The following is a 21,079-nucleotide window of genomic DNA, read 5'->3' on the forward strand; positions in this document are numbered from 1 at the left end:
GCCTAATAGTTTACTGACACAGGAAGGGTCACCACCACCTCATATAAGTTCTTGAAAAAATTTTGGAAGTCAGTGCAGCAAAACAATTTCATACTCACTTGGTGACCTGAACTGGTTTGCAGAGAAGTCAGATGGATACTAAGGACAGCACAGCACAGAGGGCAGAATTGTGCAGCCAGGGCAATGGGAAGGATGCAGAACTATACACATTTTTTGATGCCAGCAAACATTGATTGGCTCTGCCTTATTTATGAAACAGCATTCTCAGCATTAGTCTCTGACTTTAAAGTGGTTTTCTATTTATCTTCCTGTCAAGTCATATTTTTTAACTTGCTTCAATCTAAACCAGCACAAACTTACATGCTCAGTTGGTTAAATAGGAACATAGGGTACAGACCCTTAGGGGAATTCTTCAGAATGGTATGCAGTTATATGCAAGCTACAGATTCAAACTAGAAGAGGCACAGAGACTGCTAGGGTTCCCGGCCTACAAATCAGCTAAAGGAACAGGTGAGGAGCAAAATCCTGCCAGAAGAAAACAAAAAAACAAACCAAAAACAACACCACCACCCTCACCCCACTCGCTTGTGGTTTCATTTATGATGAAACCAAAAGAAGGCTTTTAAGTAGAAAAGTTCTATGCTATGATTTCAACACAAACAAGAACAGCTTTAAGACAAAGTTTGGTCAGTCTCTGAATGGTTTGATAAATGAGCACAAAATCCATGGCTTGACACAGTGGATGAAATCAGCTCTTCCAGTACTTCTTTAGGCATTTACCTTAACTAAATTATTCAGAAATGCAGCATGTACCTCTATGACTGGCAAGAAGAATATCCAAAGTAACTAATAGCCAAAAAGAAAAAGAAAAAAAGCTATGAATTCACACATCTATGAAAAGGAATAAACTCTAAGCAACATTCCTGCAAAGGCTAAATTAAGCATCATGAAAATATTTAAGAACTCTGATCTTGTACAATTAATGCTTGTCATAAGAATTTGTCACCTTCCATCAATAGCCATTTGATGACAGAATTCTACACAACCCACCTTAGCTGCCTCTGCATATGTACCGTCAAAATCCAACAGAACTAAACTGCTAATTAAGCAGTGTGAGCTGGTGAACAAGCTTTCTCAGGCTCTAGACTGAGAATGCATATACTCTAGACTCTTAAATAGGAGACAAAAAGAGGGAAAAAAAACCCCACAACCCTGATTTTTATCTGGAAATTACAAATAAAAACATGTGGAAAACCAAGAATGAATACAAAAACATTAGAAAACTACTTCTTGGAGTTCTAAACCATACAGTTAAAAGCTAGTGAAGGCTATCTAGTCCTAATGAACTCATCTGATCACTTTATAATCTACTGTATCACAATTTCAAGGCATTAAAATCAAATCCACATGCATTTTGTTGTTCCATTATATAGCAAATAATGAAAATCAGTAGAATACTAGGCTGAAGTTGGTAGTTTTTCTTTCCAGTTAAGACTGGCTAACGCTTTTTGTTATAAGGTCTTTCAGCTGATCAGAACACTGACAGTTTCATCTAAATTAAGTTTCATATACCTAGATGCATCTCACTGAATATTTGTTCAATATGAGGATGCCACAGGAGTAACCTATAGAGACACTGGGGACCTGGAGGCATACTTGTAAATATATTTAATTGTAAAAAGCCAACAGTTAAGACGCAGAACAGAGTTTTCTCTGCTGAACCACCACATCACTGTCAGGTAAGATTAATCATCTAAACTTTGTGCAAAAGTCCTATCTTTCAGTACATAACTACCTTTATGAATCTGCTTCCTGCAACCATAACTTAAAAGCTTTTTTTGTGAAAGTGTGGCAATAAGTACATTACATGTCTTTACTATACTAGAATATGTACCATGATTGGAACTTCACCAGGCTGAAATGAAGATAGGTTTGCTATGATAATACCATGAGTCTAAACTTTTTAACGGAGAGCATATGGAGTAAAATGATCAATTCTGGGTCTACAGGTGGACAGCAATGCATAGTAACTGGAGATTTATTCCAGAATAATTGCAAAACAGCAATTATTTTGGAACAGCTTTGACACAGAGGCAATTTATGTATTTAGAGCATGTGAGCTTGATTTATGACAAGTGTAATAGTCAATTTCACTACGCAGACAAGTTTCTTTGTAAAATCATCTGTAAAAATCCCTTTCACTAAAGGTCTTTTGTTAAACATACTAATTCATTTCAGCTTCATTGCCTAATAGAATAGTTTACAGGATCCCAACAGTAAGCTCTTGTGTGATGCAAGAAGCAAGCCTGACACAAATTTATGATTTACTGGTAACTCCTCTGGAAGAAAGTTTGTAATATTTTTTTGTTGGTACTTTAACAGAAGAAGTAGCCTCACCTCCAGTAATTTCCTACAGCAACGGAAAACTTCAAATTCCTTGTGGCTGAGTATGTCTTTATTCTTGCCTGAAAAGGACAGTTTCTACTGTACAGAATGCTTGAAGTAAATACACCTTCACCTTATTTAGACACGAAATTATTCACCTTCCACTTTACTAGCTCTTGAGAATTGTGTTTTTTCCCCACATTTTCTTGGCACATTTTACACGGGTGTTTCAGTCTTGCTGGATAAAGTATATGCACCACATATAACAATTTTTATTTTAAAATAATTTTTTAAAAACAATTTTTAATCAGGTTAGGGAGTTTCATGGGGACAATTATGTTTTTGAAGTTGAAGAAGAAAAACACCTGTGATCTGCTGACAAAACATTATTCTGCAAAATAGAGCTTTGGATATAATAGAAATGTACTCTATCATAAAAAAGGAGGTAATCGTTTGTTTTTTCCTGTCAGATAGTTTAGGAAAGGAAAAATAAAGGCTTTTAATACCAGCCTCGATTCTGGCAGTCTTGAGGAATTAAAGTCTCTGTGTACAAGCTACCACAAGCAATATAGGCTTTGGAAAGATTAGGAAGCAGTTGTAACTTATGAGGTATTTTAATAACCTTGGCTGTAAGACCACACAAAAGCAAAAGCTTGGCAGGTAGAACAATAAAAAGAGATATTAAACTTACTGTGTGAGTTTGATTTAATATTTCAATTTTAGATTTATTTTTTTTTTAATCAAGCACACCTAGAAATGACAGTATGTTCATCTTGACCTATTTTTTACTAAATGTTTATGGTTGATTTAAAGCATAGATGGTGCAATATCAAACTAAAAATGAACTAAAACTAACTATATTTGTAATGGACAACCCTGTGGCTTGGAAGAATTTTGCTAACCAAGAGACTCAGATACTTTTGTTGGCAGCTTTTTTTACTGTGGCCTAACCCTGGTAGGACATACTTAGGAGACAGCACACCTATCTGAAGTGGCAGAGAAGGTTAAATGCATCTCTTGGATGCAGAGCAATGTTAATGGGCTCTGATGTAGCTGTTAACAAAAGAAATAATCATGCTGTAGTTGTGGGCCCATGCACACCCTTCTTGTATGTACTGTAAAAAGAGTGAAGAGGACGAATACCTCAGTTCCCCTTTTTAAAAGCAGCTCTTTTTAAAATAAAACACCTAAAGTTAAATGTTCCCAATATCAAAAACTAAAAGTATGCAATCTTAGTTTCCCTGTTCTTGGATAAGGCTGCTCTTTCACAATCAAAATGTGTTTAAATTTTACAAACTGTACCAAATAAATACCTACTGACAGACTGGGTAGTGCTTTGGTGTATTCATTTTCTTTATATCATTTCAGAAAAGCAATTATTTCCTACATGGTGGAAATAAATGTTACGGTTCCCTGTACAAATTCGTGTGTGTGTTTTTTTTTTTTTTTCCATAATGTGGGATAAAGTCCAGCAGTAATATCCTTGTTTCCCACCATATATTCTCCTACACTTTTGGTTACTATATGCTACCCTAAGCAGCTGCCCTCAGGGCAGCTTTGAAATACACCTGTCAATAGTAAATATCTTCAAAACAAGCAAAGTCAATAATATCTATGTAACAGCTGAACACACAGACATTTTCTTACAACGATGACTATTTCACAACCAACTGGAAATGCCCTTTAAGCAAAGGATATCAGAGTACTGTAGAAATAGTTTAAATATGTCTACATAATCACACAAGTACTCAGGTTATCACACGTTTACTAGAATTTGACAGCATCATAGAATTGTAGGACTTTTGCAACCTAGCTGACTTGTTAAGATCATTAAGTGCAACTTTTACCCCAGGACTGCCAAGTCCACCACTAAACCATGTCACTAAGGGCCTCATCTACATGTTTTCTGAACTCTTCCAGGGATGGTGATTCAACCACTTCTATGGGAAAAGAAGTAGCTAAGACCAGTAATTTATATAAATGTCTTTTTGTTTTTGTTGTCACAGTAACCCCATTCCACATACTATTTGTTTTGCAAACAGAAATTACTCCCTCCTCTCTGTGTATCTCTCTACTGACAAGCTATAAGAAGTGTGTCAGAACTTGGGTCATATTGTGTATCTCTGCAACTGAAGCACCAAAGAAGAGCAGCAGGGCTTTATCAAAGGCTTCAGGCCACTTTCTTATCTGTCTTGTGAAACTGTCCAACTGGAAACATATATAGTGGCATAAGTTACACAACAACTAAGCATCAGTGTGAACATTTGAGTATCATTCACATCGAGCCTGCAGAGCATTCTATATTTCTTTAATTACAAAGACACTACTTAGCCCGTTAGGAAACCTAATGTATAGGTTTGGTACAAATATACTTCGAAGGGCAAGTGTCAGTTTTCCTCATTTTTCTACATCAGTCCTCAAAAGCATACAAGAAAACAGTACACTTCAGTTTTAGACATAGGGTAAAACCCAGAATGGTTCTTTTTTTTCTTCTGACTACTTATGTGGTCTGTCATCCATATGCTATCATAATACAATACAGAGCTTTTGACATTTAATAGCAGAAAGCACTGAATAATGTTTCATTAGCATCACAGGAAAGCAATATGCAATTGAGCGAGTTTGCTATACAGATGACTGTAGCTGTAGGGTGCATACAGGTCAAAGGCATCTAACAGACTTAGTAGTTAAACTAGAAACAATAGCAAGTGTCTCAATATGAAGGGTATAGACCCTAAAAATAAAGTATATTAGCAAGGGAATTGCATAATACTGATTACCACCTTGCTGCAAAAAGGTCAGACTGACAGTTGTGCTTAGCAGCAGCCTCCATCTAAGAAAACAAGGAGATGGAGTTTGAAACATACCAGTCTGCTCCAAATACTCTGCATTTCTGAAGCTGCATATGACTCACTAGCCAAAGTTAGCTGACAGAACAAAGCAGCTTCTGTTTGGCTTGTTGAGCACCGCTTTTAGAAAACCAGCCTATTTAATTAGTATGTGTCTGCTGGAAGAGCTTAGGAAGCTGCCCACATTGCCAACTCACAGGCAGCTTCATGGCCCCATACCGCAATGACCAGCTTGAGCCACCATGTCTGATACAGATAGTCGGATTAGCTCAGCAATGAGTCTTTCTAACTATGGCCACCTTACTTGAAGCCAGCTCTACACTTGAACCAAACAGCTCTGAAAACATTGCTGTGGCCACACTGCAGGGATGACTGGTTTGGAGACAAAATACACCACCAAGAGATGAACTGTCTCCAACCAAGGAAGTCAGGGGTATAGAGCATAACGCAGGAAGGGGGGAATATGCCTCACACAGCTGGGTCACAGGACAGGGCACAGAGAGCACAGGCAGGATGCACAGCCTTCCCACTGAACCCTCCAGCCACTGCTGCAGCAGCAGGTAAGCAACTCCATTGCTGGATTTCCACAGCGGTGTTTAAAAGCCAGGAAAAAAATGCTACCTGAGTGTAGTTCTTCCTGTGTTCTCACCCTATTCAAGGAGCTGGGGGAGACTTCAGACCCTGTCTCCAGAATCAACTAGGTCACTGCAGGCTGCCATTTTTTCTCAGTCCAAATGGCACATTTGCATAGTACCATTTAAACTGGATGGTGGTTCTCAATTAATCTTTTATAGCAGCTCCTAGTAATACCAACCTTAGTTCCCAAAAGCAGGATGTTATCAACTCCTGAGCAGCCCAAAAAGAAAGGGACAAAGGAGATGCCACAATGTGAAGCAGAAAAAACAAAGGCACTTTTCCACCCCCTCCAACACTACAACGTACAAATGAAAGCAAGCACCTCTGCAGTTCAAATCCACCTGCTGTACAGAGCTACCTGTACTTCCCAAGAAGTCACTTCCTGAAACAAACACTTAAATGAATCTGGGCTAAACTCTGCCCAGTTTAACCCAGTTGCAAAGTAACTCAGGACCAGGCATATCTTGTACCCTATGGAGTTACTTCTGACTTACATCAGTGGCTTCCACAATAAGCAGGGCAGTTACATTCAGGTCTGAATGACCACTTTTTTGCCCGAGCATTTTTCTCTCTCCTTCATGACTCCGGAACACCACTGGAACTGTTTTGTTGTGGTTACTAAAGCTGAGGTACAGGCAGTGCTGAGGTTTACTGCAGTGGCTGAGAAAGACTCAGAGCCTTTTTATCTTCTGCAACTGAAAAAATTTATAAACAGGTGTTAACTAACAGTAAAAGGGCACAGAACACTGTTTTGCTTACTGGAGCACAGGCTGCTGTTCCATTGCATTTCCACTAGCCTAGGTCTATTTTGTCACTGCTACCATAAGAGCCTCCTGTTGTTGTCAAAGCAGCAGGTGTGCCTGTGACTCTGCAAAACAGCTGTTCTCTCACCTCATTGCCACACCTGAATGAAGAAAGGTGGACACAAGGGAAAACATGGGAGGAAGGTGGAGTAACACAGCTGTTGTTATCAGTTGGCCACAGTGAAGGGCAAGCTCATCTAATAGCCTGCCTGGAGCTGCAGCTGAATTATGAGTACACAAAGCAAGTGGAAAAATGTGTTCCTTGCTTGGTAAGCACCTGCTTTCAGCACCACCCTTGCTGCACTGGCAGGTTCTCCTCCAGCTGTGGACATCGGCAAAAAGCTTACTTAACCTCAGCTTGCTCCAGGGGTGCTTCCAGGTAGAAGTAAGCCCACTAGACCAGCAGGTGTAACTAATTGCTTTCAACCCAGACCAAAGGGGGGAGGCAAAACAAAAACTCAAAGTGATGACTTTTAACAATACTCCTTCACATATCGGTACCATCCTAGGAAAAAGTGAAGAGCACCCGAGGTTGGAGCATTTGCTAAAAATGTGCAACCCTCTGTCTAGGGTAACAAAGCTACCTATAAATATGTCTCAAGTGATCAACATCATACCATCATGAAAGACTCAACATTCCAATGCCCTTAACCAGCAAGAAAGAAGCCTGCATTGTACGTAGTCCTAAATTATTACGGTTTATGAAAACTAGTATCACTTTGTACTGAAACCATTTTAGATGAATGTGCATGTTACATTAAGACACAGGAAGGACTTGAAATTTGACATTTCTGTGCATTAGCATAAGAAATCAAGTGTCATGGTTTTAAAACATTGCTGTGGATAGCCAATTTTTATTTACAGAGAATGTTACCAGCAAGTGCTCTTTATAAGAGAAGCTCTTTGTTACAGTCAAAATGACTCACTATGTTATGTACTCCTGCTTACTAAAGAGCTATGAAAAACAAAAAGAAAAACTATGCTGCTCTGACCATTACTTTAATTTGTCTATGTTTCCTCATATTATTTATTTATTTATAGGAAACTGTTCAGAAAGATGCTACTAAAACTTTCATAATACATTTTATGTTAGAGCAAACAGGCTATTCCTGATGCCTTTGTTTTCTTTTTAAGCCAGAAGGGATCTCTCCCACCTTTCCCTTAGAAACAACACAAAACAGGGAACTCTAATTTCTGAGTGTACATGTATGTTTCACAGAAAACATATGCAACACTATGGACTACAAACCATTTTATTTTACTTGTTGCTTTAGAATAATGTTAAAAAGGATATGCATTATTTTTTTCCAAAACTGTTCTATGTAATTAAACAATTTTAGCATGTATACATCAATTAATTTGCATGAACAAAGCTGTTATTGCAGCCAAACCAAGCACAAAAGCCTGCATCGTCAGTCACACATTTCACAAGTATGATGGCTCACTTCCTCTCACTCAATTTTTTAAACCAATAAAAACTGTTATGATACACATGTTTCTCAACTGCAATTTGGATTTTTTTTAAACAAACTACTGTGACTATGGTGTATGAAAACACATGCATATAGTTAACTTCTCCATATTTACCCAATATAGAAGAGAAAGACTACAAAACTGCACAAACCTTAGTTAACACCAAAACAAGTATATGAATACTCTCTATTACTAGAAACTAAGGAATGTAATGTAAAAGCTTTATTTCATGTAAGAAATAAATTTTCTTCTCCTTAAATGACACCTCAGCTCAAGCAGGAGTTGTATCAAGCAAATTCATGTGAGGAGAGAACAACTTTCATGAGCCCGCAATTATTTTGTACATTGTCAGTTTAACTTTGTTTTAGCAACATTGGTAATTTTTAATGATTGTAAATTATTAGAAAACATTTATGAAATAGCATTCAAACTGCACAAGAACAAAGCTTATAAAAATTCCTAGAAAGCCTTCAAAAATTCAAGGAATACTGCACACATCACATGTCCTTACAGAAATGTTGGGCATTATTGGAACTCAGCACTTTAAAGGACCCAGATAATACTGATCAAAGCAAGTCATACTGGTTTTAAGACTTTTTTTCCTAAACTTTCTTTATCCATTCATAGAATATGTAACTTGAAGAAGTTACATAGCCCTATACTTCAGCTTCTGAATACCCCAAATGAGTACAGACCTCGTTTTCCCTCATCAGCAGTGCTGATTATAGCATCAACTTGGCAGCGATACAAATTGGGGTGGACAAATGCAAAGCAGTAATTGTGCATGACCTGTAGACAGCTAGTAACAGCTGAATTACAAGCTGAATTCTTGGCTATAATATCATAATGTAGTGTAAATTCTTATATTACTCTTAACACTGCAGGACTTGAATTTTCATAAATTTTGACAACACCTCAACAAAATGGTGAGCATTACTCTCAGTTTTTAGAAACTAAACAGAAACCAAACAAATGTGAGTGCTGGACATAATACTTAATTGCACATAGATCCACAAATCACTTCCAATTGTAATTAACAGCTCCTTAATTGAAAGTGTCAAAATTGCTTTCCTTCTCCAGAAGTGACAAGTCTTAAATCTTCAGTTGAAGTGTGATATTTCCAGTTTTCTACCTGCCTTCATTTTCAATGATGACATGAATAGGATAATGTTCAATTTATAATACATGGATTTTACTCTAACCCCATTTCATTAGAACTGGAAAATAACGCTTGTTTGAAATATCTGGTTAAAGTTTCCTTATGAAATTCTATTGAAAATAAATTGAATAGGCTTGTTCTTACCTTGGTAGAAAGACACTTTCCACTACATAGAAGTCTTGCATAAGAACATCTCTGTCCGGTTTTGATGTAAGGTTTCCCACTGTGTATCCTATTCCCAGTTGGATTGCACCTTTAATAGCTGAGGATGCAGTCTGTTCAGAAAGTAAGAATTCAGGAATGAGTTTGCTAAAAATAGATTTCTTTATCAGTAACATTATAACTCTTAATAATTTTTGTAATAATAAGGGAGTGTCATCTTTACCTCTTAAACCTCAGAGGGATAACTGCTTTTCAATTAAAAATATACAGGAAGCACTATGTTTTAGCAGAAGCTTCAAAAATCAATTATTTAGTTGTACAGACTGCGACTTTTCAAACTGCCCCAAAAACGTAGAGAGTGGGTTGTAACATCAGAGAATCACAGAATACCAGTTTGGAAGCGACCTCAAGGATCATCTCACGCAACATTTCTTTGCAAAGCTAGAGTCTAGCAAGGTGTCTCAGCAGCCTGTCCAGATGAGTCTTCAAAGTGTCCAATTTTGGGGGACCCACCAGTTCCCTGGAGAGACCTTCCCAATGGCTGATTGTTCTCATTGTGAAAAATTTTCCCCTTGTGTCCCAGTGGAATCTTCCCAGGAATAACTTGCACCCCTGACTCCTCATCTTTTCCATGTGACTCTTGTAAAACGGCAGCCTTCATCTTCTTTGTAGCCACCTTTTAAACACTGAAACATGGTGATCAAGTCTCACCTGAGCCTTCTTTTTCTCAAAGCTAAACAAACCTAGTTCTCAGCCTTTCCTCACATAACAGGCTTCCCAGTCCTTTGATCATCTTTGTGGCCCTTCTCTGGATACTCTCCAGCCTGCCCACATCTTTTCTGTATAGTGGAAAGCAAAACTGAACACAGTATTCCAGGTGTGGAATAACTCCTGACAAGCGTGGAATAATGACTCTTTCATCTCTGCTAGTGATGCCCTTGCATCAACCTGGATTTTTGATCCCAAGACCTGAGACTCAACAGTGCTGGGAAAGACAGAGGTGAAGTGTTGCGAACATCTGCCTTTTCAGTGTTCATTACTGATTTACCTCTCCTGTTTAACAGTGGGACAGTATTTTCATCTGTTTCTACTTGTTTTTACCTGACGAACCCTCTCTTGTAAGTCAGGTTTTGTAGGCCTTTCTCTAGCCAATTCCAATTCAAGCTTTTGCTTTTCTAACTGCATCCCTGCACATCCTGGCAATGCCCTTCTAGTTCTCGATGGTTATTTGTTCACTTTTCCATCATCAGTATGCTTCCATAAGAGTGACTTAACATCATCTGATGCTTACATCAGAGTGAAGTGACATAAATTCAACAAATAAGGCTTGAAAGGGAGAGAAGGGTTCAAAAGTACAGCACAAAACTCGAATAGATAAATGTATGTACATAAATTGAGACTATCTCTGAAACTTTCTCACACTGACTAGACAATCCTACTTGATGGATTAAAAAATATGACAGAACTGAGTTAAAATAAGAAATTGGTAAAGAAAGGAATTCTTAAGAAAAATTGAATGAGTGAATAAAGAAAACCATTGGGAAGGGAAAGAAGGCTATCAGTATCTTCCCTTGGTATGGTGTATTTTCACCAGTCTGAAGATACCATTTTGGTGCCCTTTTTCAGGTTTTACCTCCCACTCACCAAACAAGGAAGAGACTGTATCAAAGGAAGCAAAGAACACCAGAAGTTTCATGATCAGAACTACTTCAGCACTTGAACAAAAACATTTCAGGAGTGAGAATTACATAAGAAAGGGTTCAAGAATACGAAACTACTCTTGTTATAGTTCTTGGAACAGCATATACTAGAGTGAGTGCTTTGCTTTAGAAAATAAAAGAGATGTGTAGCTCCTAAATAATGAAGACTGCACACCAAGCAGAACTTGCACTTGCATAACTGTTTAGAACAGGCAATTTGGTGGGAACAAACACCACCATTCTTAGACTACTACTTTGACTACTAAAAAGATTTGGTTTTGTGTCATAAGAAGATTCACATTTTTCTTTCCTTGAAAGGCCTCTATTCATGAATGATTAATGCCCAACAAAAGCAGTAGTTATGTAACTTCGATCAAACCAATACTCATAGAAATAGTTTCTGCTTCATAGCTGGATGCCCATCTTGTTCAGTGCCACAGCAAGGGACTATGTCTGAAATAGCACAGTACTGTATTTTATTAATGAGAGAGGATAAGCTATTCAAATTAAAAAAAAACAAAACAAAAACAAAAACAAAAACAAAAAAAACCCACAAAAAACTCTGAAAAAATCCCACAAAAACAAAAAACCCCAAACCAAACCAAACCAAGCCACACACACTCCCTCCTCAAACCAAAGCAGGTAGCCTGGCAATGTGATTTCAACGGGAGAATTCTGGATCACCTTTCAAGTTCATGAACAATTTCTGTAGAATTTCTGAAAATTCAAAAGAAGACCCTACAGTCCTTTGAGGGGCAGACTGTCTACCAGAATGGTGTAGACCTTACCCACAAGGATATCTTCTTGCTAATTTCCACTCCTATTGAAAAGGTAGTGCCATTAGTAGTCACCCATCATTTCTGGAGCAGTGACAGCAATAGCTTTAACTGAAAAGCAATGTTATGAAATCATTCCGGATACTTTAACAACTGTTTTGAAACAAACTGATAGCAGTTACAGGATGCTGAAGGCAATTGCTGGCCCAAAGTCAAGTCTTTGTGAATCACTGTTACAAGTTAACCCTAACAAAGACTGGTCATCCAATATCCCCTTATCAAATGCCAAGTTTTTGTTTTCAGAAGCCTTAAAATGAAAACAAAACAAACCTTGAAATTTGTCTCAATGCAAACACTTGTCTTGGTTTAACTTCTTTATTATTATTTTGTGATTAAGAAAGGAATTCAAGGAAAAGAAAAAACTGTTCTTCAGGCCTCAGAGGAAATGCTCTTGATTAATCCATTTTATTACTAGAAAAATGTATTTACTGGAATCTACAAATGCAAATGGAAAAATGAACTCTCTCACTCATTTTTCCTTACTCATGCACCTCTTTTAATGCCCATGAAAGCAGCAAAATGTGGTTTTAAACCTAAGCCCCTTGTTTCTTTGATTTTTTTTTTCTTGATTACTCTCCTGCTTTAGAGCGAGCAATAACATTCAGCAACCTTCTGCAACAGAAGTTTTCTCTTCTAAAGACTGAAATAATTTTTCCTTCCTCTTAGCCTCACGCAGAGGTTTAGAAAGTGGCCTTCAGTCTATATATCAGCTGTAACTGTACAGCTGAGAGGGGACACTGATTGTACAATAACTTTTTTACTTATTATCAACAGCTTCTGAAGCTCTAAGAAATGGAAGGATGAGAATAAGCAGCAGGATAAACAACTTCAGTTGATGAAGTTTAGACTATGAGACTAAATGGATTTGTAGCAAATGGTGCACACTGTGACAACTGTCTTTGCTACCCAAAGAGGCACAACAAAGGAAAAATTTTACTACCATGCTCCTTTTGCTGACTAGAGTACTACTGTCTACTGCACAGGCACTTTGGTGCTTTTTGTACCAACAATGAAAACACAAAACCATAAATATGTTGGCAGTTTCACATTAAACTACCTTTTACTGGCTCTGACACTGTGGATCCTAACATGCCAGGCCAGAATCTGTCCTTGGCAACATATAACAACATAAACTTGAATGGGCCCACAACCTCACCTCTCAGACCAACCAAGGTCTTACTGACTTATACTAATCTTCATTCGTGGTGCTGTGAAAAGGATGGACCTGTTCTTTACTTTTCAGCCCCCAAAACCTATGCATCGGTACTCTTCCTGCTGTGCCAGCAAGTTTCTCTGTGTCCAGCCACACCGGTTACAAAAGAGCTGACAGAAGTTTTCAGTGATATCAGTTTCCCAATTCATGTAAACACCAATGCCAGCCACCCAGCTGAATAAAAAAAAATCCTCACACCTTCACAGAATAAACCAAATTGGATAGGGCTTACATTTGTCTTTCTACTGTCTGCAGGAGGACAATTTGGAACTAGCAAAAAGCCTACCTCCTCAAAATTAATGTGTCATCACCTCCTGAACGCATCTCAAGGGACGCTGAAATGATACTATCTCTTGTTTTGTGCCATATGGCCAGCCAGCACACGCTTGTCTTGATAGTGGGACCTCTGCATTTCTCTTCAATCCATAATCAGAATCAGGTATAGCTTCTCTCAACTCTAGGTTTTCAACAAAAGTTAGTTCAAAAGAGAAAACAGAGACTCTCACACAAATTCATGTTAAACTGTGCCTTGCATAGATACTGAGAAGGAAAGCATGAAATTATACAGTTAAGGATAATGTAAACTACAATTCCTGCAGCCATGCAAACTGAGAAATTGCCCATTCCCTGTACTCTTGCCCCAGACTGCCAGTATTCCAAAGCAGGTAGGAACACTTCTCTCCCATCTAACACCAGTTGTCTGTTAAATGGAAGCAGTTCAGCAAAGGGGAAAGAGCTGGATTTCAGAAAGATATGTACTGGGGTTAAAGTGCATCAGGAGGGTTTCTAAACTGTTGAGAAAAAAGTGCTTCCACAGTTTTATCTCTTCATATAAATGCTTAAGTTCTTTTAATTCTGACAAAGCCTACCTTTGCCCCTTTTTTCAAAAGTAACTATATATTTTCTCTGTATTTGCCACATGGCATTGGTAAAAGGCCTGTAGAGATGAAAAACTGTACGCACAGTCATAAATCATAACAACTTACAGGATGAAAACAGAACATAATACAGAATATGGACAGGTATATGGAATATTTGCATCACTGATAAAAAATCTAGCACTAAATGTGCTGTCTCATGAATTACTGTTCTCTACAGATGGGTTTTTCACTTGCTGTACATCACTCCAAGCTGAAATCCTTTTTCAGAGTAGCAAAATAAATGAGAACTTAAATCCTTTCAAATCAGGTATTGAGTTTGTGCATAATCCCACAGATGTACTAAGCAGGATTTTAACATTGCTTTTCCTATAGATAATTACTTTCAGGATAGTTCTGTAAAATTTACATTTGTTATTTTCATAAGAGAAAGGTGTTAATCAGACACACATGTATGTAAAGGCAATTAACCTTCAGATAACAGAAAAAAATTAAATTAATGAAGCTCTTTAATAACTGTGCAAGTTAGGGACAAGTCTACTGAAAGGACTGAAAAAATCTCTCCTTTAAGGAAAGAAAAAATAAAAATCCAGGGATGACAAAAATATACATATAATAGCTCCAGAAAATACACGTTACTCAATAATTATTTCCATGAGAGTGTTCAGGTTGTAAATGGCTGGCAAACCTAGCCAACCACTGATACGGTGTATAGGATTGGTACCGAGTACACGGTACACAAAGACTTCAGATATGGTAAATAATATTCCTTTAAACCAGCTTTCTTGTCTTCTCTCCATATTAGTATGGGACTATTACTGATAGAAAACAAATTATTTAACAAACCATGAGCAGAGAGAAACTGAGTAGAATGCAGGCTTCATTTAATTTAACAGAAGTTCCCCTCTACTCTCACTCACAAAATTATTCTTGCATTCTTCTTTCAACTATAAATTGTTCTTGCTAGGTCTTTATGCATTCCTCACAGGCAGCTCAGGGAAAATGTAACTGTAACATTCCAGCCTTCTTTGGAAGTAGAATCCTAGTGACATCCTTTAGGACTGCGTGGATGTAAACTTTGTCCTTGTTTATCTGTTCTCCCTGTTTATAACTCATTTTATCACACCTGAAGTTTTAATTTTATTGCAGGTGAAGTTTGGCCTATGAACTTTCTGGAGCAAAGATGGTGATTCTTTCAGAAGACATCTGCCTTATTGCAGGTGTTATAGAGCAATGAGAAAAAACCCCAAAACCAAACAACTCTGCCCTCAGCAACTCCACCTCCTTATCACCCTGGAAGGCAAGATCATATTTCCCTTCTCTCACCCTTTGTACTACTGTCACTCACACATGTTTAAAATCTGACTAATGAAACAGTAGAGATACCCAGTTACGAAAGTTCTGTGTAGGAGATGGGAAGAAAAAGGCATCTGAGCAGGAGCCACCTCCGATCAGCACTGCTCTGCAGCCATGCTTCCCACAGTATAGTTTCCATTAGTTCACTTCTGCCTACTATCTGTGAGGAAGCCTGCTCTAATGTCCTACACTAGCCCACTCTGCTGCTTGGTGGGGTTTAATGAACTGGACTAATGTAGAATAGCTGCCTTCTTTTAGGCAGCATTCTCTAGTGAAGTTCAAAAAAACCCAAAAAACATGAAATGAAATCCACAGGATCTCACTTGGTCAAAGTGATTAAAGCCAAATGGGTTAGGCCAGATACGAATTTTCTGCTACACGTAATCATTTGTTCTTCAGTTATACTAGCTTCCATAAGTAAGAGGAACCCGTGCACACTATCACTCCCATGCAAACACAGTTTATCTTTCCCAAACTCCTGAAAAGATACTAAGCTTCCAGAAATCGTGTAAACCCTTAAGCCAAAGCACCTGAGGAGAATGCCTATTGAAAACCAAGATGTCTTCTTCAAGCAACACTTAAAATAAGCTCTCTCTGAACATTAGGAAGTTGCAATGAGTTTCAAGATGTATGTGTGGTTATTGGTTATTGTCCACTCCGCTCCTTCTGCACTAGAGCTCTTTTGGCTTTGAGTGCCTGCTGTGCTTACAGTCCCAAGAAACAGCACTTTCCGAAGCTGCTTCTGCTGAAGCTGCTGGATGTGGCTATCCCATCCCAGCATGCTCTCTTCAGCTGCTATATTTGAGCTAGAAATCTCTTACATATGATAACACAAACAGGGAAATTAAAATAGTTACTAGGAAATCCCACTGACTGTACTAGTTTTACTGTTTCTAACTGGAATCATGGGTCACTACAGCCATGGTATTCCTTTACTCTTTCTTCAGTTCACACTGTTTTTATCAAGTATTTGCCCCGCTGCTACAGGTCACATTTCATGAACCTGGACTACTACCCATCATCCTCACCTCTGGGTCCTGCTCTGGGGCAGGGAGGGTTTGGGGGGGGAGGGTGTGAACAGCTAGTATCAAGTTGCTCTTTCTTCCTACAGGACAAAACTACCTTAGTACTGCTAGCCTGCTTTGCAAGAAGCAGGTGTGACCTCCAAAGGAAAACTCCAGTTAATATTTTTCTCTGTAATAAGGCAACCTTTAATTCAAGATAACCAGGAAGATAAGACAGGTATTTACTTGTACAATTGTCATGGTTTAAGCCCAGGCTGTAAATCAGAACTACGCAGTCTACTTCCCCCTCCACCTTTCTTCCCTCCGCTCCTGGAGGGACGGGGAAGTGAATCGAAAGAATGCAACTCCCATGGGTTGAGATAAGAACAGTTTAATAACTAAGGTATAACACAAATCACTACTGCTACCACCAATAACAATAAGGATAAAGGAAATAACAAGGAAGAGAATACAACTGCTCACCAACAGGTACCTCACCCCCACCCCGCAGTGATCCAGCCCTTCTGGGAACTCTCAGTTCTACATCCTGGGCATGACGTGCTATGGTATGGAATACCTCTTTGGCTAGTTTGGGTCAGGTGTCCTGTCTCTGCTTCCTCCTGGCTTCTCCTCCTCCCTGGCAGAGCATGACACTCACAAAGTCCTTGGTCAGGCTAAACATTCTGACCAGCAACTGAAAACATCGACTTTATCAGTATTATTCCCAGGCCAAAAGTCAAAACACAGCACTGCACCAGTAGAAAAAATGCCTGCTACTGCTAAACCAGGACAACAATGCAGATGTAATTACACATGGTCGCATACACCCAGAAAAGTAAAGGCCTGCAGCAGAGCTGAAATATCCAGGGTGTACCTATTTCACAATGCTGAAATTATACTAGTCTATGCTATCTTCTTTTGTCATTCTTTCTCTTTGCATCCTAGAGCAATGCCTCAGCACAAACTAATACGCATTACATGCTGCACTATATAGTGTTGACTGTGCCTTCTAAATTATACATATCAATAGATGTGCTATTAAAATATAAACAGTAGACCATATTTTTTTCTGGCATACTATGCTGAATGCCATCATAAATGCTAGCTGACTAAACAAGTGCAACTGCTAATATTGTATCTTTTTTTAACCTCTTTATAGAACTGATGTTCAAAGGTGTTGAAGGTAGTTTTCTTGTAGTTCTACCAAATAATTTTAACAACTTTGTCATGATGCTTTCCCAGGAAATTGTTAAGACATCTACACATTAGATTCTTCCAGCTCAACTGCTATCAGAATGATTTTCCGACCCAACCTGTATCTGATCTCCCTTAATTTTCCAAAATTGCATTCACTGACTCCATGTCTTTCAATTAATTTTTCCTCCATTTCAAAACATTTGCTGAAATTTCAGACAGCCATGAATCCAAGTGCTTTGGATCTTCTCTCTACCTCTCTGAAGAAAATAATTTGAGACCTGTAAGTTTGGTAGTAGCCGTTGATCCAGGCAAAGCCACCAAATACAGTCATTTTGGTATCTTTTGCAGATGCACAAAGTGCTCAAACGTCTGCCACTGAAAACACAGGTCCCAGTGCAGCAAAAACTCCAGTAGCAAAGTTTCAGTGTGCAAGAATAAGTTCTGTATACACAGACATTAGACACAGGGCATAAGTCAGTACCAAACGTGATGCAGCAATGCTGCTTGTACATGTCTACCAGCTTTAACAATAGGTAGCTGGTTTCCTTCATTGTGGCAAATTCCCTTTGCTCCTGGCAAAGTGACTCACACTATGACGCAAATTTTCAAACAGGTTGCCTAAAGCGCTTGTAATATGCTAAGCAGAAGAGCTTCAAGATATGTAGTAACCAGAAACAAAGTATAACTGTATTTATGTGTGGCAGCCTTCAGATTTGATAGATGTCTGTGCCACATTCTTGCCACACCCCTGCTATTAAGCATCAGGATGCTACTGAAATCTGTTTTGTCAGGAAGCAGATTTTGGGACTACTGTATGATTGATGACATTACAATGCAAAAGCTGCATGTGTGTCAGCAGCTTCTCACAAGTCTGCAGAATATTGGGAGGAAATGGGGAAAAAAAAAAAAGTGGCTATTGCATACTGCAGATTTTAGTGATGGACAGACTGAAAAGGATAGACTGTAATGGATATCCAAAAGAAGCTAGTTTGATGACTGCATTTTGCTGTCAGGCTCCCTTGCTACTTTCCATCTTCCAGCATGACAAAACACCTCAGAACACCTCTGAAAACCTCCACCTTCAAACAGCTGGCCACAGCTTGCATAATTTAAGATTTCTTTGATCTCAAAGTTATTAGAATCCTCCATTCTAAAAGCTACATGGAATATATATCTGAGAAATTTCTCTTTCATTAACCAAGTTCTTTGATTAGAGTGACTGAAACTTTTTAGGGTGAGGAGTTACAGAGATTATAACGCTTATAGCAAATCACTGCAGCTGAACAGCCAAGAGACCCACCTTAAATGACACCGCTTTAAAGAGAGAATATGCAAGGAAAGGCCGTGGTTTTCAGAAGAAAACAAACAAATAAAACAAAACCAAACCAAAACCAAAACTCAGAAAATTACGTTCCACCATCTCTCAAGGTCTTTGACTAAGTCGTATTAGACAATTAAAAGCCCCAAGAGCATTTATGTCAGATTGCATTGGCAGAAAACGTGAAAGTTAGAACAAAAAAAAACCAAACAAGAACAACAACAAAAAAACCCAGCTGAATGAAGAAGCACGACCCATACTAGAAACTGTGCCACTATCTTGGTCTAGTTATGCATTTCAGAGTCTGAAAGGATGTTGCAGCAATGGTCATGCAAAGCCTCACACAAGGATTTAGCAAAGACATTTATTTAGAGCTCCAAGGTGTTCATATTCATGTGGCTGGCAAGGCAAATTTTTTTCTGCCAGGGAAGTGGGCCAGAACTTGAGTATTGTTTGAATACACAAAATTGAAGAAATGAAGACTTAATTAATTCAGGAACATATTCCTACTGCATAGCAAAGATACCAGAGGTCCGAAATAAAATTTTCTGTTATTAACAAGATTCCTTTTCACCAAGGATGAACAAGCAAGTAATCCCTTTCAGAACTCTCCCACAGCCAAACTGTGCTAAAGTTACAGCAGGCCAAAACACACTGATGCACAAAGAAAAAGGACAAGCATACTTTGAGGATTGCCCATATTCACCAGTGAATGATTCATCTGCTTTTTCTAAGCACTGAGCTACAAACTAATTTATCACAGCTAACAAGTCCTCAGAGTTGAGGTGCACTAGAGAAGAACATCACTCGCAACAGTGCACACATTCTGACAGTATGAAAAGTGTGCAAGAGGCAGAACTACAGAATGAAGAGGGAACAACATTAGGCGGAGCAGATTTAGGAGTCTTTATTTCCCGTACATTCTCTGTCTGCTGCGGCAACTGAGTCCCACATCACTAGATGCCACTGCAGTGGTATGTCCTTTCCACATTAGTCAGTCCAGTCCAGCTGCTACTAAAAGCATAATCTATGTCATCTACTCTGGAGTCTTCAGAAGTAAAGGGGAGTGAACTACAAGGAAAAGAATGTGAAGGTTTTCTACATGCCCCAGCAATAATTTGTTTTTCTTCAAACAGCCATTAGAAACAATTTGTTTTCTGATGGAAATGGGTTTTAGTAAGCCATCATTGATCTCTTTATGAATGGGACAGATGGTATTGGCTTAGGTAAGCAGTTTCATTTACACTAGTAAATTTACACTGGGAAAAAAAAAAAAAATCAAGTATTTGCAATTATTTTCTCTAATTTTCTGCAAGGTTTCTCTTACAGGTCATGGGATTTTACATAATAAAGCAGTATTTTCCATGCAGCACTTTTTCTGCTTGTATGCATTTTATATATATATATATATATAAATATATATATATGACTAAAGCTGCACAAATATAATCTCTGCATGCGATTATTAAAGATGGACATGGTACACTTAAGCTAAATGGAAAAATGTTTGAAAGAAAGGGCTATTTTGCTTTTTAGATCAGATTGAGGATTGTTCTCTCTCACCTCCCACCCCACACAAAGAAAATGTAACCTTTCAGTAGGGTAGTATCAGTGCTCCCCTTATCCCTAGAGATTTCATTTTATTTTAGGCATTATAGATACTCTAGCATGTGCCTGAGTATCATACACTTTTTGCCACGTGACTGCAAGTCCTGAATCAGCAAGTGCCTCTGCAACTGATGTGAGGGGATAGAGGCACTGTGAGAAAATGGAGATCTCAAGGAAGACTTTGAAGTTAAGACCAAACCTCACACAGCTCAAGACAGAGTTACTGTCACGGAGTCCTCATGTGGAAACAGAGGGTCCCACAATAGAGGCCGACAGCAGGATGACATTAACTCTTCCTTCACTAATCAATCTGCTTTGCAACAGTGACCTTTCACCTGGGGTGGGGTTGAGACTGAAACTGTCACATTTCAGGATGATTATCTCCAAGAATTATCACCGAAACCCCTTAAATTACCCACATAAAACTCGACATTGAAAAACTCTTCTATTGTCTGCGTTTCTGAACTATGTTCTAGTTACCCCTTCTGCTTCCAGCTATACT

General features: G+C 38.5%; 1 protein-coding gene across 1 annotated transcript in view; it reads right to left on the reverse strand.

Moving 5' to 3' along the window:
* PIP5K1B (phosphatidylinositol-4-phosphate 5-kinase type 1 beta) overlaps positions 1-21,079 on the reverse strand; it is a gene marked incomplete at both ends in the record, with an annotated part of 61,807 nt that overhangs the window by 38,018 nt on the left and 2,710 nt on the right. Inside the window, one exon of the mRNA XM_080637177.1 lies at positions 9,450-9,580. Coding sequence (XP_080493303.1) covers positions 9,450-9,580 — 131 coding nt within the window. The remainder of the gene's footprint in view (positions 1-9,449; positions 9,581-21,079) is intronic.

The sequence above is a fragment of the Psittacula echo genome (assembly GCF_963264785.1).
Source record: "Psittacula echo genome assembly, chromosome: Z".
Classification (NCBI taxonomy): Eukaryota; Metazoa; Chordata; class Aves; order Psittaciformes; family Psittacidae; genus Psittacula; species Psittacula echo.